Raw genomic sequence first — 25,988 nt, 5'->3', positions numbered from 1 at the left:
GGAAGTGCCCCAAGGCGGAAGGGCCACTCTGGGTGCTGCAGTCTGGGAGTAATCACTGAGCGGGGGTAGGGCCTCCTGTGCTGTAGTCCGCTTCATCTGTGATGTGGTGGCTGACAGCAAACAGGTTAGTGATGATCAGACATGATAGGTGTGGTACTTGAGGGGGTGCAGCAAAAAGATGCTGGAAATTGGTGGGGTGAGTAGCATAGAAGGTGCCTCAGGTATCTGTGGAATGAACAAGTGAGTGGGTGGGTGAGGAAGCCATCATCCATGGCATTCCTGATTGTGTCCTCTTGGTTGTTGCATATCTGTTCTGTGGCCGGTCCACCTGGTCAGATGGTCGCTGCGCTCTCTGCTTCTACTTTTGATTCTAAGGAATGGGGAAAGGTACTTCAGTTTCTTGATGGCAGATATTCCTTTTATCACTGTGAGAACCTGGAGCTTGCAGTAACACCTGCATTTTGGCTTTACCTCTCTTTCATCCACTGGTAGCCAGACCGGGGCCAGCGAGGAGAAGGGACTTCCCTGACGTGACATCACTCATCATCTACAGTGGGGCCATGAGTGGGATCCCCAGCCCCTTGACTCCAGGCTGAGCTCTGCTTTTCTGTTTCCATTCTTGATAAAATGGTTAATCTACCTTGTAGCTGAGCCTTCCTTCTAGGGGAGGGTGCATGTGGAATGTGGCAAACGGCCAAGACCTGAATTTCTCATTTCTGCAGACTTCTCGTGGCTCAGAGTTAATGCTCTGGCTCTTGCCAGGGATGATAAAGGAAGCTGTTTGTATGTAAACTTATACAAGAGCACTGTTTCACTGGGAGTTTATTTGGTTTGGACTGGAATAAATCTCTGACATTAGTTTCTTTATCCTAAAAGCAGAGAAAACTGTAAACACTTTTTTGAGGGGAGAAGGTGGTGACTCCTCTTACTCAACCTGAACCCCAGTGAGTATTTGGGGAACTCAGCCGAGGTGCACCCAGGGCCAGGTGGGAGTCTCTGGGAAAAGCATGCATGCTCACTCCACACCAGTTGAAATAGGATCTTCAGGAATGGAGCCTGGGTGTCTATAGGTTTGAAAAGCTGCCCAGGGGACTCTGATGGATGGTGAAGGTTGAGAACCCATGTCCAAGGTGAATGAGAATTCCAGGCAACACAAGGGCCTCCTTCTTTCATCAGTGTGGAATGGCTTTGGGCGCTGTGGGGCGAGTAAAGAATATTGTGCAGATAATGCCTCATCCCACGAATGTCTACCAGTCATTCACTCTATTCCAGTGTCTACCCACTCTACTTTTTCTTCTCGGAATAATTTGACAGGTTAGTTGTGCAGAACTGTAGCAAATCTTGTTTGATTAGCACAAAATGATCGTAGGTGTGAATTGTTGGTATTTATTATAGTCCATTATACCAGCTCTGTTCTGGACAGTTTATAAATACTTTGTCTTCATGCAGGGCCTGCAGAGGCAAGCTGCCTGGGTTTTCCAACTGTGTAATTTGGGGCAAGTTTTAAAACTTGTGTAGACCTCATTTTCTTCAACTGTAAAATGGGATGATAGGAGCCATTGTCATCTCCTCCCAGCGTCATTCTGAGGATTAAATACAAACATGTCTTTAAAGCATGTAGCTTGATGCCTGTTCCTAGCACATGGTAAGTGCTCAGTAATTTTCATAATTCTCTTAATGGAAATACTCAGAGTGAATAAATTTGCCAAAGATAATTCATCCTTAGCCCTTGAACCAAAGATTTCTTTGGTTTTAACTGGTAAGGGTTAATATACCACTTAAATATCAGCCTCCAGGGTACCTTGAGTTTCAAAAGAGTATAGGCAGGGGATTTCCTAATTGGAACATTGCCTGTTCAATCTGTTTCAATCTGTATTCCAGCACAATCCTGGAGCTTTGTTTGTTTTTTGGTTTCTTCTCCTGAACCCTGCTTTGCAGTGACATCTGGCACGCAGGGGGCCATTGCATTATAGCTTCGTTAGTCGCCGAGGGGATGCGATCGCATGCTGCAGGAAGCATGTGTTATCTGTATGCCAGCTGGACAAAGCGAGTTCTTCGCTCCGTGGTCAGTGTTTATTCTTCTCAGCTCTCCCACCAAACCTTGTCTGGTTTTCTTCTGTTTCCCGTTCGATTCTGAGCCCTATCTGAACTCTGGTTCCTGGCACTGCATTTGGCAATGTCCAGCACACATGAGGTGCTCACTAAATACTTAGCAAATGAAATCTAGGAGAACACAGCATAAGTCCACAAGTTAAGGTTTAAGCTGTGTGGTACTATCTCCACATCAACAAAACTTAATAGATCTTACTTTGTTAATGCAAGTTAAAAATGTTTGAGTAGGTAACTTAGTTCATTAATCACTTATTGGGTATCTTACAGGCTGGGCACTGGGGATAGAAAGTGATTATAGATCCCTGCGCTCACGGACATGCTGTCTAGGGCAGTGGGTGGACACCTGGCTGCAGGATAAATAGGGTATTATGATGAAGAGGTACACTGTGTGCACTTGGACCACGAGCAGTTGGTGCTTTATGAACACAGGCAGCAAGTCGAAACATAGCCGAAATTTCTCTACATATTCATGCTCATACAGTTGGCAAGAAGTGCCTGTCTTTAAATATGTGCTAGGTCAGCTCTTGAATGGCTTTAGTATGGATGGAATGGCTTTGCCAGGGCCCTGCTTTATCTTCCTTCATTAGGAAGAAGATCCAGAGCAGCATTGCTGTAGGAGTTCTGGGCCCGAGGTCAGGTGAGTGGGTTTTGGCTTTGGCTCTCCTGCTCTGCTATTATCTGGGTGTTAGGTTGCTGTACTGTGGCAGGAGGGTCCGATTAGATGTTGCTTATGGCCTCTTTTAGTTCTGACTTCAAGACTCATCATCTCAACCCATCTTCCTTGGGAGTAGAGAAAGAACATGGCGGCTGGGGAGTTGTTTGTCTACATTTACCGGGACTTTGCAGCCTGATTTTGGGGACTACCCTGGGAGATGTGTTGGTGGTGTGGCTGGTGCTCCGCTGGGAGGGGCACGCAGGTGTATTACTTTTCCGTGGTCTTAGTGAAAGCCAAGGGACAGTCAAAGCATCCATGGAGTCAGCTGGAAAGAGGCAGAAGATAAGTGCTGCAGGCGATAGTGAACATATTTGAAGCAGATTTCGCTGAATCCTTTCTGTGAATATGTTTTTTGGGGTTCTAGCTTCACGTGATTTCTACTGTTTAGGCCCATCATCATGTAACATTTGAATGCCCTTTGGCTTCTGAGGTGGAAATATACAGTGTAGCAGGGGACAGCCCTGGATTGCTTAGCTGTGAGGAGGCTTTGGATGACCTCAGGCATATCCGAGAAAGATAAAATGTAGTCTTGTAGGTCAGTTTGGTTCTCTGTTTCAGAAAGCTTCCTGACCCTTCCGGAGGAGTGACACCACTCAAGTCCTGAGCTGCCTGAGGCCCTCCGAGCTCTGGACTCTGGCCCAGCTAGATTGCCTGCACTCACAATGCTCTTGTCAGGCGAAGGTCGGGGGAACATGGGTTGTAAAACTCAGTTCTATGTGCAGGTTACTTAAGGAATGGTGATAATGACTCCTTACATTGGTATTTTGCTTCATGGTTCTGCAAGACCCTTAAAATCCATTATCTTGTTTTATCCTCTCAGCATTTCTGTGAAGAAGGCAGGTGGGTTTTCACGTCTCTTGTTTTTCTGGTGATTTTACTGGGGCTCACAGAAGATCAGGGACTTAACCAAGTACCAGGTACAGTGTGGTGACTGTCATTAATAATGCTGTTTTGCCTATTTGAGAGCTGCCAAGAGAGTAGATCTTAAAAGTTCTCATCACAAGAAAAGGAAATCTTGTGACTGTGTGCAGTGAGGGTGTTAACTAGATTTATTGTGATGATCACTGGCAACATATACAAATCTCAGTCATCATGTTGTACACCTGAAACTCACATGATGTGATATGCCAGTTATACCTCAATAAAAAAGAAAGAAGAGGCTCAACCAAGGTTATGGGCCGAGTTGGGGGCCCTGGTGGCCCTGTGTCTTCCTCACTGTTGTACCAGGGCTCTGTGCTCTGGGTAGGACAGTGTTCTGTTTAGCATCCTAGTAACCCCTCACCCATTTGGGGAGGAGTTCTGTGTGTGTCTGTTCAATTTGGAGGCTTCAGATTTCCTGCCCTCTGTTCCTTCCTCCAGATGTGCGGGCATCCCTGAAGCCCTGGGGTCGCCCCTGTGCTTGGGTCCCTTCCCCACCTCCAAATGGTATGTGTGTTCACCCCTGTGAATGAGCTCTCCCACTCTAGGGACCTCCCTTGGTGCCTGCCCCCCACACTTTGAGCTCGACTTAATGTTCAGATCTGATTGCTTCCATATAGAAATGGGATGTGCTGTGTATGCTTTTCTTTCTTTTTCTTTCTTTTTCTCCTTTTTCTCTTCTTTCTTTTCTTTCTTTCTTTCTTTCCTTCCTTCCTTACTTCTTTCTTTTCTTCTTTCTTCCTTCCTTCCTTCCTTCCTTCCTTCCTTCCTTCCTTCCTTCCTTCCTTCCTTCCTTCCTTCCTTCCCTCCTTCCTTCCTTCCTTCTCCCTTCCCTTCCCTTCCCTTCCCTTCCCTTCCCTTCCCTTCCCTTCCCTTCCCTTCCCTTCCCTTCCCTTCCCTTCCCTTCCCTTCCCTTCCCTTCCATTCAAGCTAGAGCCAAAGCTGAAATAGGTGATAGCAATCAGTAAGCTGCTTTAAGGTTGTGATTGGGTGGCCTTCCCTTCCCCCAGGGTGAGCTCCTCGAGGGTCTTGCTGTACCACGTCTGTCTGTGTTGTCACCGCAGTGGCTGGTTTGGTGTCTGGGCTGTGGTAAGGGTTGCCTAAATTCAAGTAAGTCCAACAGAGGTATTCCATCTGGAAAATGAGAAGCAAGCTAAAGGAATTTTTGCTTACGATGTTTGCGAAAGAATATTTTAGAAAATTGACCTGTTTCTCAGTTGGAGTTTAATTTAGGCTCAGAAAGCAGCTGTATGCCCAGAGGGCTTTGGGATTTCACTATGTGACAGATGAAGTTAATTGTTGTTGTATGAATATATTACCCTGCTGTGGCTTTAGTGGACCTTTCTCCCAAATGGAATAGATTTTTCTGTGAAAGTCATACTTCCTTTTTGAGAAGCGTAACAGTAATTTTGTGGAATGATCTCCTGTTCCTTTAACCCCAGAGTACCAGCTGAGAAGAAAACACTGCTTTCGGCTTGGGGAACGCAGTTTGGTTTCTGCTTCTGCAGCTGAAGGGCAGCGAAGCATTCTCAAAGACAGAGAATAAGATGCATGTCTGCATCATGGAAATTCTCGCATGCTATTTCAGGTCTCTGTGTTGGGATTTCTGTAAAGTTTTAGGAGCTGAGTGGGTGCATGCACGTTATGGTGTGGAAGGAAGAGAGTGGTGTTCACAAGCTGACACTGTTTCAGTCTCTTCTCTCCCCACTGACCGGCTCTCTGACTGTGGACAGTCCACACAGGGTCACTGGATGACCTTCCTCCTCTGTTACGCTTCTTCTGAAGGGTTTTTCAAGAGTCAGTGAGGTCATATATGTGAAAGTGCTTTGTGCTTTTAAATTTGGGAAAACTTTAAGCCTATATGTGTTTTTGGAAACATACGTAATTATTTCTGAAATTTGCTTATTTACTGGGCATTTTGCACTATTTTAATACTGCCAGGATGTAGCATCTAAAGCCTTAATTTCTTGGGAATGCTCCTGGAATAAAGTTCATTAGACTTGTTGAGGAGTATTTGGTCAGGGAAAATTTTGCTCATCTCTCCATGTACAACTTAGAGTCTCATTTACATCTCAAGGCCCCTAAAATTTATATATTTATATTTATCTTGCAAAAATTATCTCCACAGTTATCTTCTGTGACTAGGCATAGTCCTGAGAACATCACAGACATGAACTCCCTAAAGTCTCATTACAGTCAAAGGAGGATTGTAATCCTACTGTTTGAATCCTTATCTTACAGATAAGGAAACTGAGACACAAGGAAACTGAAGCAACTTGCTTGAGGTCACAGAGCTCTCAGGTGGTAGTTCTGGAGTTGTAACCCAAGCCCCAGTCCCAGAGTCTTTTTCTGAGCCTTTGCTAAAAGGCTGCCTCCTGTCACCCCCACAGCTTACTCACGATTTCTCTTTCAAGTGATCTGTGGGCCCTCTGAGCTCTATCTGGCTACGTCCGTTCTATTTACTGCTGTATTCCTTGGGCCTGACGTAAGGGCCAGCACATAGGCATTTGTGGAATGGTTATGTGAGGCGCTTCTGATACTAACGTCTTATCATTGAAATTCTCCTACATCTGTTTTCTTACGATTGCAAGGCAGGCAGTGTTTCCCTTCCCTTTTACACCTAAGGAAATGTAACCATGAGAATGATGTTGTAGAGTCATGGATTGAGTTCTGGGTTGTGAGAATGATGTTGTAGAGTCATGGATTGAGTTCTGGGTTGCATATTTCCATACATGTTTGTTTTTAACTTTCAGATTCTTCTGAAATTCTTTCTGTGGTGAGTGTCATCAGAAGGAAGCACAGGTAAGGAGATTTCATGATCTTCAAACTCAATGGCATTAAAAGAAATGAAATTGTCTTGACAAGAGCCATGGTGCTATCTGCTGGGGGTGCTCGGAATATAGAGATCTTTGCATTAAAAACAAAATAGTGCCTGCTCATAGCCGTATTAGGAACGAAATCTGACTCTCCAGCTTGTTTGGTCAAGAATAAAGCTGGAAATCTTGAGGACGCCGGTGGAGTTTCATCCCCACTCTTCACCAAGGACCGCCCATCCCCCTGGTGGCTCTCCCGCGTTTCTCTCTCCCTGGCTGTGTCTTCTTAGGACATTTGTAAATCTCAGAATTCACCCTCTATGTGATCTAAAAATTGATGTCATGTAGGCAAAACAAGCAAAACAGAGCTCTTAAAAGTGTGTAATACACCTCCCTGATCGTAAAGGAAATACATGTTATTGAACATTTGGAAATGAGAGAGGATAAAGAAGAACACAAATCTCATCAGACCTCAGCACTATGACCGTTTCAGCCTTGTGCAGAACAGCATTACCACAGCAGGCCAGAGACTCCCATCCTCTGGGAGGCCTGCTCGTGAGCTTGGCCCATGGCTGGTATCTGGAACTTCAGTGTCGGGACGGTTCCCACCACTGAGCCTGAGCTGTCTGTGCAGACAGCATGGTTCATGCCCACAGACCTGGTTTCCTCCCTAGAGTCTGGAACCTTGGTACATGTCAGGCAGAGGGGGCCCATATGCCCAGCCCCCAGCAAAATCCCCGACGCTGGGTCTCTAACGAGCTTCCTGGTGCCAGCGCTAACCAGGTGCTGTCCTGTGTGACTCTGTGGGAGAGGACCCTGGAGGTTCCTACTTTTGGAGTCCGCTGCACCTTGTGCCTTTCCCCGTTGCTCATTGTGCTTTGTCTCTTCTTGCCATGATAAATCTAGTTCTGAGTATGCCTGTGTGACGAGTCCTGAGAGTTCTCCTGGCCAGTTGTTGAGGCTCAGTGGGGAATCTTGGAGACCCTAGACTAAGACCTAGTCCTTTCCTTTTTCTAATCATAAAATTATGTTTTTTAAAAATAAAATGAGTATTCTATCTGTTTAAGATCTTTTTTATTCCCTATATATAAATGGACATTTTTGTCACATCATGAATTATACTTTCAGAAATGCAATTTATATGTATCTTAAATTATATCTTAAATATTTATGTAACATTGGATGTTTGAGGTTTACAGTTTATAGTACTACAGTAGGTAACAAAAACCTTGTTTGAGGGACTCAGCATGCATCTTAGCACAGGTGGTTCTTAGGCTGGTGTGAGAGAGGGTATGTGGTGTGGGTGATCTTGGTAGACATGTCCAGCTCTTCTTCAGAAAGGTTGTTTCCTGCTTCTCCCTCTGACTGTGTCTCTGCCCCTCTCTCTCTCTCTCTCTCTCTCTCTCTCTCTCTCATAAATAAATAAATAAATAAATAAATAAATAAATAAATAAATAAATAAAATCTTTAAAAAAAAGAAAAGAAAGGTGGTTTCCGTTTGCATGATCATCAGCCATGCTTGAGAGCAGCTGCCTCACTGAATCCTCACCAATACTAAATATTACCAGTAGTTGAAGCAGTTTGTCAATTGGATAAATAATAGATGATATCATTTTAATTTGCTTTTTTGATTATTAGTGAGGTTTATTATTATTTTTTTTTTGAGATTTTATTTGTTCTTGAGAGACAGAGCAGCAGAGACATAGGCAGAGGGAGAAGCAGACTCCCTGTGGGGAGCCCAATGTGGTACTTGATCCTAGGACCCTGGGATCATGGCCTGAGCAAAGGCAGACACTCAACCACCAAGACTCCCAGGTGCCCTATTAGTGGGGTTTAAATAATTGATTTTTTTTCTGACTTGCCTATTCATGTCTTTTGGTTTGAGAGTTTCCCATCTTTTGCCCAGATATTTTATAACTGTTCTGGGCTGGGATAGTGACTTTCTAGGGAAAAGCCTCATATCCTCACTCTGCCGTAACCACCCCAGGGCTCTGGCGTGTGTGCACTGAAGAAGTGGGCTTTGCTTATGATGGGAAGCATGACTTCTGTTGCCCATTGATGAGGAGCATCCTTAAAAGAGGGCCCTGGTATGTGCACTGGAATAGATATTTGCCATGGGAAGGATGCTGTGAAGTCCTGCAGAGGACGAGGATCTATGGGGGAGAGTGGCAGTGAGAGGCCTCTATCTGTTTATCACTCACTGTAATAGTATGAATAGCTCCACCAGGACGGTTCCAAGTATTTATCATGAATTATAAAAAGACTCAGAATGTGAAAACCTTGTAAGCTAAGTACTCCCATGTGATTGCAAAAGTAGCACAAGATGGTAGCAGGGACACAGAGGCACAGAAGAATTCTGTGCTGGGGGTATCCTGGGTAGGGAGCAGACCAGCTGCAGTGGGCTCTGGGGAGGCAGATGTGGGGGGAAGGCGTCTGTCAGGATCAGTGGTGTGAGGAGAGTAGAGAGACTGAGGAAGCGGTGGGCTGTGATGTAGGTGTGTAGAGCCTCAGCCAGCCTGCATGCTGCTCAGGAGAGGGACTGCCCGTCCCAGCGTCCCCTTTTGGGCTAATGTGGCCAGGCCTCTGACACCCTTTCAGGGCTCAGGCTGCCGTGGGAAGGAAGCCGGCAGCTGGACCATAGTCCCTGCAGCACATCTCTGCTTGAAGAGCAGTGGATTGCGTGGCACATTCGTGTCTGCCATGACTACTGTCAGTTATTTCTGGCTGCCGGCAGATAGTATGACTGAACATGTGCAGCCATACCGTGACGGGGCAGGGACGGGAGCTGGCAGCCGGGAGCTGTGTTTCAGAGCCGTATTTGGGTGACAAGCTGACTTCTCACCTTGACTGTTTATTCCGGGTGGTAGGGAAGGTGTGTCATGGATGATGGAGGTGCAGTAGCCACACCCCCTCAAGTTGCTCAGGCGATACAGTGGTGACGTATAGTATCTCCCTTGTGTGTGTGGCACACTTATTTCCAAACCACGGCAGCAGCTCTGCAGGGCCGTGTGACATGCTGGTAGCACTGGTTGCCCCAGAGGAGAGGTTGGGATTGGTGATTATAGTGGAAGGAGAATTTCACTGTTTTGTATAATCTGACTTTTACTTTTTGCTATTTTATTATTTAGTGCATCTTAAGTATGTTTGTTTTAATAACACTTGTAATGAAAGGAGTATTTACTTTTGTAAATTTGAAAAAAAAAAAAAAGGAGAAATAACCTGTGACCGTGGACAAGCTCTTTAACCCTTCTGTGCCTTGGTTGGGGAGTGATATGGTGGCAATTTTATAGGGCTGTAATGTAAGATAAAACTCAGAGACTGGCACCTTCTGAGTGCAGAATAAATGCTGCTGTTTTAATGTTTTAGAAGATAGAATGCTAACAGGTCATCATGGTTTGTGTCATATAAATACCTCTGGGCGGCTGACCTAGTAGAAAGAACCTGAGTTCAGCTCCATGTAAATAGTGTGATGGAAAAGCATTATTTTGGGCACCAGGAAACTCCGGTTGTGAAAAGGGCCCTCTCATTAGCACGTGGTCCTGGGCAGCTCCTTGTTCCTCCCGCGTGTGACGGCAGCGGTAGCAGGCTTCTGTGGCAGGGCTGCTGGCAGCCTTTCAGGATGGGCACACGGGGAAGCCACGGGGCTACGACGAGGACGAGGGGCAGGTGGATGTGGGGGCAGAACTCATCCAGAGATTGCGGCGTGGTTTGTCCTGCACGGAGAGTAGGGCCCCCTCTGTGCCTTTCCACCTCCAAGGAAGGCAGGCCGCTGGACAAATCCTCCGTCAGACGGCCCGACGGCCCCGGTGTGCGGTGCGCGCGGGTTGATTTGGCTCATTGTCACAGCAGCGGCAGCTGAAGGGACAGCTTGCCTCGATGTGCATATCTGGGCGTTTGTGCTATTTATAAACAGTTAGAAAAGGCACGGAAGGCTGTTTGTGGCAAGCTGGTGAATCCGGCAAAACACGGACAGTTCTGTTAGCACGATTTGCACGAGCGAGGGCCCGGAGCATTCACATAAACAAACACATTTGCCCATATTTAAGAGTCGCTCCTAAACACAGACTTTCAACTGTCAGCCATATGGTTTATCAGCTTTTCCTTGAAATTGCAGGGGTTTGATGGCCAGATATCTGAAATCAGAAACCATCTCAAAATGGCTTTATGCCCCTGCTTTCCTTTTTTTTTCCATTATGAGGAGAGAAGACTCGAGGGAGAATGGTGTCACTGTACAGAGGCTTTTGTCAGTCTGTCCTATGCCCTGTTGACCTGTCACAGCATTAGCATCACCACGGCTCTGGTGGAGATGGTCTTTCTCCTTTTCCGCGGCATGGTTCTGTACAGCATTTTTCACTCCCTAGTGTGTGTTTTGGTTTGTCTGTTTGCACCTACACACATGTGGGCTCCCTGAAGACCTACTTATTGTCTCTGTCACTAGCGCTGGCACACCGATTAGTATTTGTTGAATGAATGGCGGGGTGAGACAGCTACTCTTCCCCCTTCTGCCCGGTCATGAAAAATGCTTTTGGAAGAAGCTGCATGGGTAGGGAGCAGGGGGACTGTGGGCAGTGGGACCACACGAATTGCTGCGGGATGTCTCATCAGCCCAAATGCTTAACCTAGAAGAAGGTGCTGGTCATAAATGGAAATGTGTAGAACAGTTCTTCGGAAAATTAGCTGATTGTCACAGGGTTTCACGCAGGTGAGCGATGCTGCTGTGTGTGTGCGTGCGTGTGCGTGTGTGAGCACGCATAGCGTGCAGTGGCGCCGTGCCCACGGGCTTTTACTCTGGTGCAGGTGGAATATATAGCCTGAGGCCTGAGAAAGCGAGCTGCCCAGGATCACCTGGTTAGAGCGGGACCAGAGCCTTTCAACTGCTCGCCTCACTTCCCTCTTTCCTGCTCAGACTGTCTTCCGTGAATCTAAATATGCAGGAATGGGGGAGAAAATGTACCCCAGTGCCACAGGCTCAGAAAACAGACCCAGCAGCTGAAATCATCTTTACACATCTTGTACCCCGAGAAAGTAGTGATTTTTTACAATACCTTTAAATTTCACAATACCTTACATTTTCTCATAAATTTTATAAAACAAGACAATCAAAGCAGTTTGGGGAACGGTGACTTTAGAAAAAGGGGAAAACTCAAATAGAGAATTGCAATTTTCGTTTTATTCTCCGCCTAGAGTTTAAGCATTGTGGACTCGTATCCATGTTACAGCTTGAGCCATTATGTGGCCAGTCACTATCCATTATTTTAGAACAGCAGATGTAGGCAGCAACTCTACCTTTTAATGGTGGTCTTATTAATTTTAAATTCAAATGATAGGAGCAGCAGATGGTGAGGGGGTAAGTATTTAGATGTTTGGTCATTGACAGCTCTTTACTCCTGTGCGTTACATTGGGACCCGAGACTAGCTGATCCCACAGAGAACTGATTATGATCTGTCTCCTCGCCAGCTGGGCTCTTTTGCATGCTGGGTCCAGAAGGATTGCTCTCTTGCAGGCAGGGAAGATGGATTGCCGATTGTTTTGAAATCATGAAGGGTTATTTGCACCATCCAAAATTCTGAAGCAGAGCTATCAGACTGTCTTCTCTTTGTATTTCAAATCTTTTCAAATCTGTATTTCAGGTGTACATGAGCTAATTAAGGTCTTCTTTAATAGGTAATTGAATATATTATTGACTGATGTGCAGGAGAGCTCTGTTCCATGGCATAGTCCCTGGCACTTTGCACGAGGATGTGAGCCTTAGAACATAACCTGGGTTTCCTGAGCAATCATCTAAATGTTAATTATTTCTAAATGATTATTATTTTCTAAATGATTTTCTACATGAGTGACACTGAGCACCAGAGAGTACGTTTATTAAAGAGATACCCTTTTGTTTTGTCTGAATTCAGATTTTACATTTTTAAACATCAGGGTTTAGAAATGCAGCAACAGGGGCACTTGAGTGGCTTGGTTGTTTAAGGACTTACTTTCAGCCCAGGTCTTGATCCTGGGGTCCTGGGATTGAGCCCTGCATTGGGCTCCCTGCTGGGCAGAGAGCCTGTCTCTCCTTCTGCTACTCTCCTTGCTTGCTCTCTCTCTGTCAAATAAATAACATGTTAAAAAAAAGGGAAAAAAAAAAAAAAAAAGGAAATGCGGCAACAGAACTGGCCTAGCCCCTCTCTCCTCACTTTATAAAATCTAAAGATGCTTACAGGGAGAGTGTGCTCCCTGACTTTCTCTTCCTAGGCTGCACACCTGTCCTCCTGCTCACCTTCCCTCTCTGTGACCTCTCCTCTGGGCTGTCCACAAAGGGCATCGTCCCAGTGTGGCTCTCCGGAGGGACAGTGGCCAGAAGAGAGGGGCCACTGCCTGCTGTCCTGTGGGCAGTTAACCTTTCCAGGGCTGTGGTGTGTGGTCATTGGGTGGCACCAAAAGCATGTGGCCCTGCAAAACTAGAGGTTAAAGTGATGGCAGGACAGATGTCCTCATCAGGATCCTGTATTTTAATCGTGGGTGGGAAGCCATGGAAAAATATGTGATTCTATGGAATATTACTCAGCCATTAGAAATGACAAATACCCACCATTTGCTTCGATGTGGATGGAACTAGAGGGTATTATGCTGAGTGAAATAAGTCAATCGGAGAAGGACAAACATTATATGGTCTCATTCATTTGGGGAATATAAATAATAGTGAAAGGGAATAAAGGGGAAAGGAGAAAAAATGAGTGGGAAATATCAGAAAGGGAGACGGAACATGAGAGACTCCTAACCCTGGGAAACGAACAAGGGGTGGTAGAAAGGGAGGTGGGTGGGGGGGTGGGGCTGACTGGGTGGCGGGCACTGAGGGGGGCACCTGATGGGATGAGCACTGGGTGTTATTCTATATGTTAGCAAATTGAACACCAATAAAAAATAAATTAAAAAAATATGTGATTCCTGAAATTTGGAGTCCGAGGGAAGTCAGGGACTCAATGTGAAGTGATAGCGGAGCAAGGAGGTGAAGGTGTAACAGGCACTCTGTCCACCTCTGTGCTGGGCATAGGCGGACACGGGGCTGCCTCCCATGTGTGACTTATGGACTGGCCTTGCAATCATGTTTTAGGCCCCACCATGATGTTCTTCCCTTCCGTGGCGATCTTCTTCCTGGTACAGTAGGCCTCAAGCCATGTGTGACACAGAAGTATTCCTACTGATAGAAGGTGCTGTCTATGTGGGGTGGGGTGCTGGGGGGTAGGGAGGCCACAGAACACCTGCACGAGGCCACTGCTTCACTGCAACTTCACAGCCCAGCCCTTTCTTGACCTACTTCTCTAGCCGGGAGGTCCTGCTTCCTCTGATTCCTGCACTGATTTGTTCCATCCTTCTCTTTTGGTTTCCGTGAATTATAGTGTTGTTGTGCTGTAACAGCGTGCCCAAATCCACACGTGGCAATGAGTAGACGTTTCTGAGGTTTGCACTTGTGCAGCTTTAAAAGTCGTACTTACGGTTTCTTGTCGGTTGCAAGACATGCTTTCAGAAGCAAATTCCATGTGGTGTATGGACCTGTGTTTATTTTTCAAGGCTAGTTTGGTTGGAGCCCACTCAGAGTGAGTGGGGTGGGTGGGGACAGGGACAGGGCCTCACAGGCAGAGACAGAGTCATTCTCCAAAGGTGCTCTGCCTGCCACCAGCACGCTGTCCAGCTGGTTCACTGTGTGCTGGGTTTCCGGTGTCCGCATGTTGCCAGCCTCACGTGGGTCTCCTTAATGAGTTACTTTAGCACACAATTCAAGGCCGTGGAAGTGAGTGGCCATTTGGCACAGAGATTCACAAGGACAATTTGCAAAGTAACCTGGAATGGGGACATTCTGCACAGACAGCATGGGAAGCACTCTGGTGTGTGGTGTGTTCTTTACGGCCCTGCCTTGCAGCATTTCTGGAGGATTCAGGGATAACTGAACTCGCCCAGGATGTCATTCTTGTGGGCTGTAGGCAATCAGGATTTATTCACTGTTAATTTGATAGTGGCAGCCATGTATGTAAGTCAGATGTTCTCCTGGCAGGGCCATTGGAGGTGTTTGCTATGGCTTGGACTGGAGGGAGCTGGGTGCATTTGAGTCTGTTGAAACCACGAGTAAGTGAAACACAGCCAGGTGCTATGGGCCAAATTGTTTATGAATCACTGTTCCACCTCCTAGTCAGACTCTTCAATGATGTTCCCCTCCTGTGCGTACGAGAACACCACGCACACTTACACCCCCTCCCACCCACCCACACCTTCACATACACGCGTTTCCTTGTCAAGGCCCCACCCCCTGGGTGGCCAATACCAGTCACGTCCCTATTTACCAGTGCTTCCAGCACTTTCCCAGCCCATTGCCCCTTCTGTTTTACCCCCCAATTACCTGTGGTCCTCATCAGCCTGCTTTCCCCAGCTCCTGGTATGGGAGGCTCCTGGGGCAGGGAGCCACCCTCACAATTACCAAGGTCCTCCACAGCTTGTTTCATTAGGCCCCAGGGATGGGAGGGAGGCTGAGGCTTCCTGGCCGTGTGTGCTGTGATCATGATAGGATCTTCTCTGGCAGGGGCACCTTTCAGTGTGCTTAGTGGTGAAGAATGCTTTCACTTCTGCCTTCTTAGTAAGGGATGGTTTGGGAGCCTAGCCTTGCTTCCCATGAGAAAGGCATGATTTGCATATCATCTCATTTTATATTATTGAGTCTTGACAGACAAGCTGTTCTTGAGCTCTTGGTTCACTCGGCCAAGGTTTATTGAGCAGGGTATGTATCTGTGCCACAGCGGCTGCTCTGCTGGCCCCTGGGGACTAGTCCCACAGAGAGCCATCCCCCAGGATTGCCTGGGACAGACAGAGTGCAGAACTAGCAGAGTTTTGAAAGTGCTGTGAACAAAGTGCCCTCAAGGTGCAGGACAGGGTTCCTATACCCTCTCCCCCAGCAGCTCATTCTTGAAGGACTTGCTGTGGGTACGTACTCATTATTTGTATATCCCCATTGCCCCGCATGCTAAGACAAAAGATGGACAAGGGCTCTTTACCATTTCGTGGAAACTAGATGGGCTGAAGGAGGGGTCCCCACAGCTGGGGGGAGGTGGGTGGAGACAGGATAGGCTCACAGGGGGAGGGGGTGGGTTTTGTTTCTTAGCTCTCATTTGAAATATCTTAGACTCAGGGAAATGTCACAAAAATAGTACAAAGAACTGTCTGCCTTCACTGGATTCCCTAAACATTTTTCAGCATTTGTACTTCCAGTCTCCCTCACTCCTTCCCTCTGTGCGTGTGTGTATATTTTTATTCATCAATTCATTGATTACCAAGTTGAAGTGGAGGCTGGATTGCCAGGGTGAGGTGAAGGAGTGGCAGAGGAGAGATGGGTTGGGAGCTCTCACAGTGCTCTGGGCTGGAGAACACAGTGGTTGGGCCTGGTTGGAAATGACAAGAGAGGTGAGAAGTGGTTAGTCTACTGTATTTCGAAAGGAGACCCTCTAGGATTTGCTGACAGGTTGGATGACAGGCTTCAGGGATTTTGGCCTGAGTACCTGGAAGACTAGCGATGCCATTATTGAAATGAGGAAGACCGGAAGGAATGGGTTTTGGCAGGGGGAATCCAAAGCTGGTTGTAAAGCTAAGACTGAGGTCCAAGCCCAGAGACCCTGGAGCATTAGGGGGTGGGGGGAGCAGAATGTGGGCAATTCATACAGATAGAATTAGCTGATTTTATTTGTAAGCAAAGAGGCCACAGAGGTGTAAGGTGTCTCCAGCTTGTTGGTATGAGACTGAGCCTGCTGGTGTTACATAGTCTCCACCGTTGGTGGGAGCAGCTGGCTTTCATCTAAAGGCACACAGAGCTCACCCCTGTGTCCTGTTTCTCATAATGTGCCATCTGTGTCCCCTGGCCTTTGCTTTCACAGTTCTTTGTCACCACCCCTGTCACTTGCCCCCAAGTGTCTCCCACATGTGACCGCATCTCTCCAGCATTCCTCAGGAAGGCTAGATTCAGCTCTGTCTCCCCATAGAGGGTAGGTGGAAGTGTGGACAGGGTCTCAACTGAAGATGGGAATTTAGGGGATATTATCATAGAAATAATGGGTAGAGTCACAGAGTTGGAGGGAGTCATCCAGGGATGAGTGTAACTATGAGGAAAACAATCCCTAGGTCTGAGAAGATGGGTGGGAACAGCAGAGGAGGCCAGGCAACAAAATGCAAGGAAGGATCTCCCGGGAGGCAAAAAGAGAAACTGTCCAGAGGGTGAGTGATGGGAACCCCATCAGTGAAATGAGGGCAGATGTCACTGTGACTGCACAGGAGCCAGTCAAAGGAGGGGGCAACACGATGAGGGAGACTGAGAGCGGGAAGGAAGGGAGCTGGGGCATGTGTAGACCCCTCTTTGGAGGGAGCTGGTTGATTAAGTCAGGTTTGCTCTGGAGGGTTCTTTGTGGTGGTATGAGAAGTACTTAGTTTATTTTGTAATCTCTGGCTCCTTATTTTAGGGAGCAGATTAACATCCTTTAGCTGGAAAACTAAATATGTATTAAAAATCTCTTAACTGTGGCTTATGCTGTATTTTGGACATTACGAGGGACATTTTCTTTTTGGAAATAGGGCCCTTTGGATCAACTCGGAAAAGAAGTACCTCTAAGGGGGATACACACTCTTATACATAAATGATAAAGTCACAGAACAGTTTTCTGCTTTACTGAGGTGCAGATTATTGAACTGATAATTGCTAAAATGACTAACTAGCACTTCTATGAGGTACCTCCTGTAACTGAGAAGACCCTGTTCTGTCACGTGTGAGCCTTGTGTTTTTGAGGGAGTGAGTCACCCTTCCTGGGGGCTTGTTTTCTCCTCTCTGCAATGATCTCCTCCACAGATTACGTTGTTATTTAAACAATGCTAGTGACGTGTTTGGAAGAGGGGCTCTCAGTAGGTTTGCAGGACGGTGTCTCATGAAATATATAGGGGAGATGAGGTTTGGTTTCTCCAAACCAAGGGGTCCACTATGTGAGATGATGCTCTGTTCCCAACAAGTTACGTATCATCTTCTCTAATCTTATGACTATTCTTTAAAGCAGAGATTGTACTTGACAAAATGTTTTTTACAGGTAATTATACGCTGATGATGATGGTAACAGTCATAGTTATTGAGGATTTATCCTGTGCTAAGCTCTTCACACAAGGACATTTAAAAAGGAACCTGTTGAGGCTCTGTCATTGTCCGCTTATGGAGAGAGGAGTAGTGATGTGGCTGTGTACTCGAGGCCACAGTGAGGAAGTACAGGGGCAGAATTTCATTCCAGTTGCTTCAATTCCAGAGTCTGTATGAGTACAAGTCGTCACAGTCTTTGGGAACCTGAATCTTGCCTGTTCTGTGAGCTTCTCAGGCTCCAAACCCTGAGAAACTAACGGGAGACCAACTGTCCTCTTTAATTGGCTTCCACTGATATACGAACATATGTTCCCCAGCCCTCGGTGCCCACCAGCCCTCCCTGTCCACATGGGCACAGTGAGGGCCCCATCTGCCAGGGGGGCAGGGACAGAGGGGCCTTTCCACCTGCCTTCCCTGGAGACAAGCCCATCAGCCCCACGCTCCCCCCGCAGTCTGAGCTCCAGTTCTGTGTCTGCTGTCCGCAGCCCCAGAGGCACTTCCTGTTCTGCTCTCAGGAGGAACTAGATGGAAGTAGAGCCTGGCGCCTTGTCACTTCACCATGACCAGATCAGAGGAACCAAGCTCACCTGAGGCCTAACGTCACGTTCTCCGCTGGTGGGCCCTTCCCCTACAGAGCTCAGTGCTGAGTCAGATTGACATGCAGAGCGGAAGCAGGTGTGAAGGTGGGTGACTCGGACGTGCATTATGCTCACTTTGTGTTCCTGTAAGGCCAGCTCTGTAGCAGGAAGATGGTGAGCCTCGGGAGTGGATTTGGCCTCCCATTTCTAACTGCATTTCAGCTCTTAGCAGACTTGCTCTCCAGGTCTTGAGCCTGTCCCAACTGCCTCTGTTGGCATTGTATGCTGGGTTTTGTCCTTCAGGCCTGCCTTCCTAGACTTTGCTTCCTTGGACCCCCCAGAGCAGAGGTGAGCAAACCTATGATGGGGCAAAGACTTTATAAAGGCTTTAGGCTTCTGTCCCAACCATTCTACTCTGCTGCTGTAGCATGAAGGCCGCTGTGGCCAGCCAGTGAGTGGGCGTGGTGAGTGCCAACCAAACCGTCTTTACAGACATAGGCTTCAGGTCAGATTGGGCCCACGGCTGTTGTTTGCTCCCCACTGAAATGGACGAGGCTGCAGATTGAAGTCTGCTACCAAGACCTTCTAGCCCTGGTTGAACCTGGCCATTTGGAGAACACTAGCCAGATAGTTGCCAAGCATTTCTTTAGGGGCATTGTTCCTTATTCAGCTGTCCTCTCTCCTGACATCCTCCTTGGAAGTTTGGATCCAGCTTGCACTGAAGGTCCCTGGGGCCCCCCGAGGTTGTGGGCTGCACAGCCGAGGTTGTGGGTGGGAGGGGGCTTCACGGCAGCAGGATGGTCACTATTTCTTCAAGGAGCCCTGTTGTCAGTTAGCCAGTCCACTTGATCTGTCAGATTCTGTGGGTCAGGGCCTGGCTTGACTCCGTGGCCCAGGGGACAAGCAGCATCATATACCCTGGAAGCTTGTTAGGAATGCAGATAGTCAGACCCTCTTACCTGCTGTTTCAGAATCTGCATTTTAATAAGACCCCTCCCCCCTAGTAGTATGCCCATGGAAGTTTGAGAAGCCATGATTTGGGGTGTTCCAGTCCGGAGGACAGAGAGGAAGCTTTTGGAAAATGCTTTTATTGCCAGCTGTTTAATATTAAAGTGTAATTATAGAGCTTGATTGCTGTGAAGGCAGCTGTGTCTTGACAGGCATAGTATAGAGTCATCACTGGATGCTGTCTTCCTGACAGAAAGGGATTGTCTGGCTCACTCATATGGACTGGTGTCAAGAGTTCTAGACTAGCTAAAAAATCCGAGGCAGAAGTCTCTGCCTCCTTGGAGTGTGATGGGGCACACTGCCTTGTTCTCTTGTGCCTCAGTGTCTCCTGTATCATACGAGAGGCAGAGGACAGCCAGTATTTAAAGCCTTCACTGGACTCCGTTTGATCTTTCTTGGACCATGTGCCTTGATCCTGTCCTCTTGCCCCTGCCGTCTCAAGGAGGATGCTTTCAGCTCCCATGGTCACATGTGACACCCCCCCCCCCCCCCCGCTTTTGATTGAGGGCTGGGGTTTGGGCACAGCTGGCTGGGCTGCGGAGGCGATCTGAAATGCGTTGTCTTTGTGGAGCTTCAGAACCAACACAAAGCTCAAACGTGGGGAGGGCCACTTCCAAGTTTGTCGGAGGTGAGCAAGCTTCGCCCACTGGGCAAGTCTGACGTCCTGGGCACTGTCCTCAATGTCCTGGGGCCCTGCCTCCATCCATCCGCCTGACCCAAAGCCCCCGTCTCAGATGATTTAGTTAGATTAGGCCCCTTAATTCATATAAAGTAGTGGTGGCAGAGCTGCCTATGCTGTAGCTAGAAGTGTGAGAGGTGGCGTTTAATAGAAAACATCTATTGTCTCAGTTACTGGAAATGTGGTATCGTACAGTGGGGAGCGAATCCTAAGTGCCTAGGGCCCCCCTCTCTCTCTGTCCCCTCCCCCTTCTTGGGGAGTGTCGAGGTCTGTGAGCAGCTTTCCCACTCTGGAATCTCTTGCTGTTTCCTCCCCCGCAGAGCCTGCTGTCCCAGCAGTGAGTGTGGACATGTGCAGAGCCTCAGCTCTCCCACCCAGCAGCTGGGGTCCACTGTGCAGGCTGCAGGCTCTTCTCTCATTCTCAGTTGAGAGGCCACTTTTTTAAAGTGATGCTCCTCCACTCAGAGATGGTGCCAAGGCATCTCTCATGCTGTGAATTAGCACTGTCCTGGAGTGTGTTTGACGTGGGGTCATGCCAGAGAAAGCACCTTCTGGGCACCCACACTTGCCTGTTAGTTCTTTTCTGTGTCCTTGGTCTGAAGGACCCTGTTCTTCCCTGAGCTTCAGGGTCTGCATTAGTGAAACCCTAGTATTAGATAACACATTTCTAGATGGCCTCGACTTGGGAAGCCTCCCCAATGAAGTGAGAACTCAGTGAGCAGGGAGACAGAGCCCACACCTCCCCGCCTGCACCTAGGGCTGGGTGAGGAGACAGCAGTCTGCAAGGGAGGTGTGTGGGGGGGTTGGTAGCCAGCCCCCTGAACCTGGCCTGACCTTGCCCTCCCTACCTCCCTGGCAGGGCCCCAGGACTGGGACCACATGTGGTCTCTCCATGCTTGGTGGAGACAGGGGATCAGCTAGCCCTGTGGTGCCTTTTACAGAGCCTTGACCTAGCCCACTGGAGGGCTTTGTGCTTCAGCAGACTCTTGTCCCCCTGGGGAGAAAGCAGATCTGGTTAGGGTGCAGTCTGCCCCTGTCCTCCACAGCCATGTGGGCTCTGAGTCCCTCCTGACTGGCAGGCTCAGCAGTAGCCCGTGGTGGTTTGAATGAGACCCCATTTACAAGTTCAGTCTGCCTTTCTCTCCCTTTTTGTTTGTTTTTATTCCTTCCTTTGATTAGAAGAAGAACCTCGTCATGAATAAAGATGTAGTGCAGCTTTATGGTAATGAGGAGCGCTCATTCCCTGCAGCTTTCTAATTCTCTGTGCCTTGATTTAGAAACCCTGCTCTCTTCCTTATAAAAACAGAATTAGCCCTAGATGTGCCAAGCCAGTCCAGTGCTCTTATCCTCTGTCTGTTGTTGAGTGACAAAATCTTTTCTTAAAATCCCATTTACCTAGATTTCCTCAATTGCACTCGTCTGGCATTATCAGATACAACATACAGTGTCTCCTGTATAATTTGACTTTGCCTTGACTATGTAGGGTTTTCTCTCTGACCTTGACTGCCCCTAACGTGGTCAGTCTGGGCCCTCAGAGGCCAAGTCCTGCGCCCCCAGAGGCCGAGTCCTGTGAACCCAACAGGATATGTTCATTCCCACTCAGACCAGGTCAAACATCTATCTGATTCCTGTCAATGTACATGGGCTTTGCTGTTTCTGGGATTTCATAAAAATGGGATCATACAGTGCACCTTTTTGTGCTTTTACAAGTTACACGTGTGGGTGGGGCTTTTTTCCTAAGGCTTTTTTTTTTTTTTTTTTTTTAGAGAGAGAGAGAGTGCAGAGCAAGAGCAAGTGGGTGAGTGAGACAGAGAGCATGAGCAGAGGGAGGGACAGAGGCAGAAGCAGACTTCCCCGCCCCCAACCCGCCAGCTGAGCAGGGAGCCCAACTCGGGGCTCAATCCCAGGACCTGGGATCATGACCTGAGCCAAAGGCAGACACTTCACCGACTGAGACCCCGGGTGCCCCAGATGGTTTGTTTCTTTTTATTGTGATGAAATATTCCGTTGTGTGAGTACATCCCTGTATTTGCTAATGGTCATTTAGGTTGTGTGCAGTTTTTGGCTGTTACAAGTGAAGCTGTCAACGTGTTTGTGCAGGCACACGCAGTAATTTCTTCTGGGTAATACCTGAAAGTGCCATGACTGGACCACATACTTAAATGTACATTTCACTTTGCAAAAAACTGTCAGACTGTTCTCTGAGGTGCCTGGTGCCACTGAGGCTCCCCCCAGGAAGGTAGGAGGGCACCACTTGCTTGTGGTGTTATCAGCCTTTTATCTCTGGTTCGTTGTACTGTAGGTAGAGGCGTATCTCATCATGATTTCTATTTGACCCTGATGACTAATGATCTCAGCATGACTGTATGTGCTTCTTGGCCATTTGTGTCTTTTCCTGTGTGCAAAACATCGGACTCCTTTGTTTTTGTTTGTTGTCGTTTGGTCGTTTGTGAGTTCTCAGTATTCACTGTATTGGTAAGTGCTTTGTCAGACATATGTATCGCAAATATTTTCCTAGTGATTTCTTTCAAAAAGCCCAATTTATTAATTTTTAAATTTCATGTTAGTACTTTGTGCTATCCTAAGAAATCTTAGGCTACTCCAAAGTCATAAATAATTGCTCCCACATTTTCTTCTAGATGTTTTATAGTCTTTTTATATGCAGGTCTCTGATCCATTTGAATTCATTTTTATATATGGTATGATGCAGGGGGTGAATTTCACTTTTCCCCATACCCAATTGCTCAGCACCCTTTGTTCCAGACTATTCTTTCCCCATTGAGGTGCCTTGGCACCTTTGTCAAAATTCAGTCGACCATTGTGTGGGGGTTTATTTCTGGATTCTGGTCTGTTTCACTATCCATCCTAATGCCAGTACCACATGGGGTTGGTTGTTGTGGCCTTGTAGTAAGTCTTGGAGTGAGGTGAGGTTCCCCAACATTGCCTTTTCTCTCCCCGTGCATCTATTCTTGTTTGTTTCATTTTCATTTATTTTAGAATCAGCCTTTTTTTTTTTTTCCTTTTGCACAAAACACTGCTGGGATCTTGATTGGGATTGTGTTGAGTCTCTAAAATAATTTGGAAGGGGGTCCGATTACTGTATTAATAGTATAGAATCTTCCAATCTGTGAATATGGTATCTCTCCTTTTATTTGGGTCTTCATTACATTTTTTCAGCAACATTTCTTATTTATTTATTTATTTAAAAAAATTTTTTTTCAGCAACATTTCATAGGTGTCAGTGTCTAGGCCTTCACATATTTTGTTAAACTTAGTAGGTATTTCATGTATTTTAATGCCACTTACAAATGGGACTAGTTTTTCTTTTCTTTCACTTTTCAATTGTTCCTTGCTGGTAAGAAGCTGATTATTTTATAGAAAAATTGGTAGGAGAGTCCAGACCGGGCATCCGCTCTTCCCTTAGTTGGTCTGGGAAGGGTTTGCAGAGGGAGGTGGCACTTGGTTTTATACACAGAGGTTGGTAGAGAAGTTGAGCGCTAGGGTAGACATATTTCAGGACACACGAGCCAAGCTAGAGGCAGGAACACAGGAATATTTTGAAAAGAATGAGTAGTAGATGGATCGGGTGGCATAGAAACACAGAGAGGCGAGGTGTGGAAGGTGGTGCATCTTAAGACGCTGGGGCTATACCCACAGGGTTTGCTGCTGGACACGGCTATACTCCACTCAGGGGGCGCCTGGGAGCTTTTATGAGCAGAGGACATGGAGCCATTCTTATTCATTCATTCATTCATTCATTCATTCATTCATTTATAAATTATATGATATACTTGAAACTAATATATTATTTAATATTACACATATAGCAGATATTGTACCCCAATAAATTAAAACATTGCAATAAAATTTATCACTTTAACCATTTTTAAATGTAGAATTCAGTGGCATTAAGCAGATTCACACTTTGTGCATCACTACCCTCCATGTCCAGAGCCTTCCCAGTCTATGGATCTGACTGCCCTAAAAACCTTGTCTAAGTGGAATTCTACAATATTTGTCCTTTAGTCCCTGGTGGCTCATTTCACTTAGCATAGTATCATCCACAATACAGTATGTATCAGGATTTTAATCCTTTTCAAGGCTGAATAATATACTGTCATATGAGTGGACCACACTTTATCTGTTCATCCATTGATGGACACCTGGGTGGCTTCCACTTTCTAACCATTGTGAATACAGAACCATTCTTTATCCCCCCACCCCCTTTTCCAACATTTCAAATTCCAGTTTTACAGAACCAGTCTTAAGGGTAGAGAATCTCAGAATGAAGTAGGGATTTGGAGCTAGAAAATTTGAAATAAAATTGTTGGCTAGGGATCCCTGGGTGGCGCAGCGGTTTAGCGCCTGCCTTTGGCCCAGGGCGCGATCCTGGAGACCCGGGATTGAATTCCACATTGGGCTCCCGGTGCATGGAGCCTGCTTCTCCCTCTGCCTATGCCTCTGCCTCTCTCTCTCTCTCAGTGTGACTATCATAAATAAATAAAAATTAAAAAAAATTGTTGGCTAGATGCTTAAGAGTCCATCCCCTTTTCTGGCTGTTTTTATTTACTTGCATTCTATTTGCTTGTGTTTCTACCTTAAATGTAAGAGATCATGTTTATTTTACCTATTATTGTATACCCCATGCTTAGGTACCCAAGTATCTGTGCACTGAGGTTGTTTTTAGCAAATATTTAAAATCTAAGACAGTGAACAGAGCGCAGATTTGCATTTCCTTTTCCATCCTCCTATGGCTGCCCAGCATGTCTTTTCCTGTGGCAGCCTCACAACAGCAGTTTCTCCTGAATGCTACTGTCAGAATCACCTTTGCAGAAACGAGATCCACGAATGCCATGTTCTCTGAAAACCTTCTGCAACTCTCCCTTTCACAGATGAATGTTTATCTGCTATTTGAGATCACAAACCTTTGGAAGTGGGGCTTGCTTTTAATTTTGACTTGCTTTTAATTTTGCATCTTGAACACAGTTGTTGTTTTACAACTCAGTCCTGAATTAAATTGAACTGGCGTAAATGGAATAGAAACACTATGCTCTCAATATCATACTGAAGACATTGTTAGCAACCGGCTTGATTTGTATCCATGATCTCTCCTACCAGCTTAGGCATGAAGCTTCAGGAGCCAGGAAGTCAGGTCACCCACATTATTATGATTATAAAAGACATCGCCAGATCTAGGTTTTGTTCTGCTTTTGCTTTCTATTGCTATTTGCTTTCTATTGCTTCTATTATTTTACAAAATAATAGAAGGCTGTTTCCTTTAGGGCTTGGTTTTCTATCCATGCATTAATCTGACATTTATGAATCATGATGATTTTCAGAAGGAAGATGTTCTGCGAATTTTTACATTCATTCCTCTGGGGGCTTTTTGTTGGCTCTCTATAATCCAGAAAGGAAGATTCTCAGGACTTAGAATATGCATATATATGCGTACTCTTGTAGAAATGCAGGCTTTCCTTTGGGATATTGATAAATCTTTCAAAGATCTAGTCTGTGCTGGAACTAGCTGTGACTGTCATAGGTTCAGACCCTGGAGAGTGACAAGTAGAAACTTTATTTATTTTAACTTGTCAGAGTCAAATTAAACTAACCTTAATGGAATGCCCCTAAAGTTCCAGGCTTTTATTTACAGCCTTCTTTGGATCTGCGGCCGTCTTGCGAGGCACATAACTGTTATTATCTCTGCGGTGTAGACAGGGCATGGGGAGTCAAAGAAGTTTGGTGGCTTGTGCTCAGAGCCCTCCATCCGGTCATCCAAATCATGGTCATTGGAGTTCTGAGGAATTTTAGATGTGGTCTAGCTGAGGGAAACTTTCCAACCAGACAGCGTCTACAGCTATGCTGCTTTTCCTGAGATTTCTCAGTCCAACCTCGCGGCAGCCCGTTCAGATGATCTGCAGGGGCCTGTGGAAATATTTGCAAGAGTCTGCATGAAGAGCCCTAACTGTAACCCTATAAGGGAAAATATGCAAGCGCCGTGCTTGACCGTCAGCCCCTTTCCCAGTGCCA

At 46.6% G+C, this 25,988-nt stretch overlaps 1 protein-coding gene across 13 annotated transcripts in view; it reads left to right on the top strand.

Moving 5' to 3' along the window:
• The window catches only part of AFAP1 (actin filament associated protein 1), a 142,279-nt gene that overhangs the window by 23,176 nt on the left and 93,115 nt on the right, over window positions 1-25,988 (top strand). For 2 of the 13 annotated variants that reach the window (XM_049108524.1, XM_049108521.1), the window contains exon 2: window positions 6,499-6,547. The exons of 2 other annotated variants lie outside the window; for them this stretch is intronic. Coding sequence is in view for 8 of the 11 variants with exons in the window: in XM_049108520.1 (XP_048964477.1) it covers window positions 18,355-18,379 (25 nt within the window). In the remaining 3 variants the exon portion in view is untranslated. Of the gene's footprint in view, window positions 1-6,498; window positions 6,548-18,211; window positions 18,380-25,988 lie in introns of those variants that run through there. 9 more of the 13 variants (XM_049108520.1, XM_049108527.1, XM_049108526.1 and 6 more) reach the window with 9 other exon arrangements.

Source organism: Canis lupus, chromosome 3, assembly GCF_003254725.2.
Source record: "Canis lupus dingo isolate Sandy chromosome 3, ASM325472v2, whole genome shotgun sequence".
Classification (NCBI taxonomy): Eukaryota; Metazoa; Chordata; class Mammalia; order Carnivora; family Canidae; genus Canis; species Canis lupus.
Note: the sequence above shows the minus strand (reverse complement) of the source record. Positions and strands in the feature narration are given on the sequence as shown.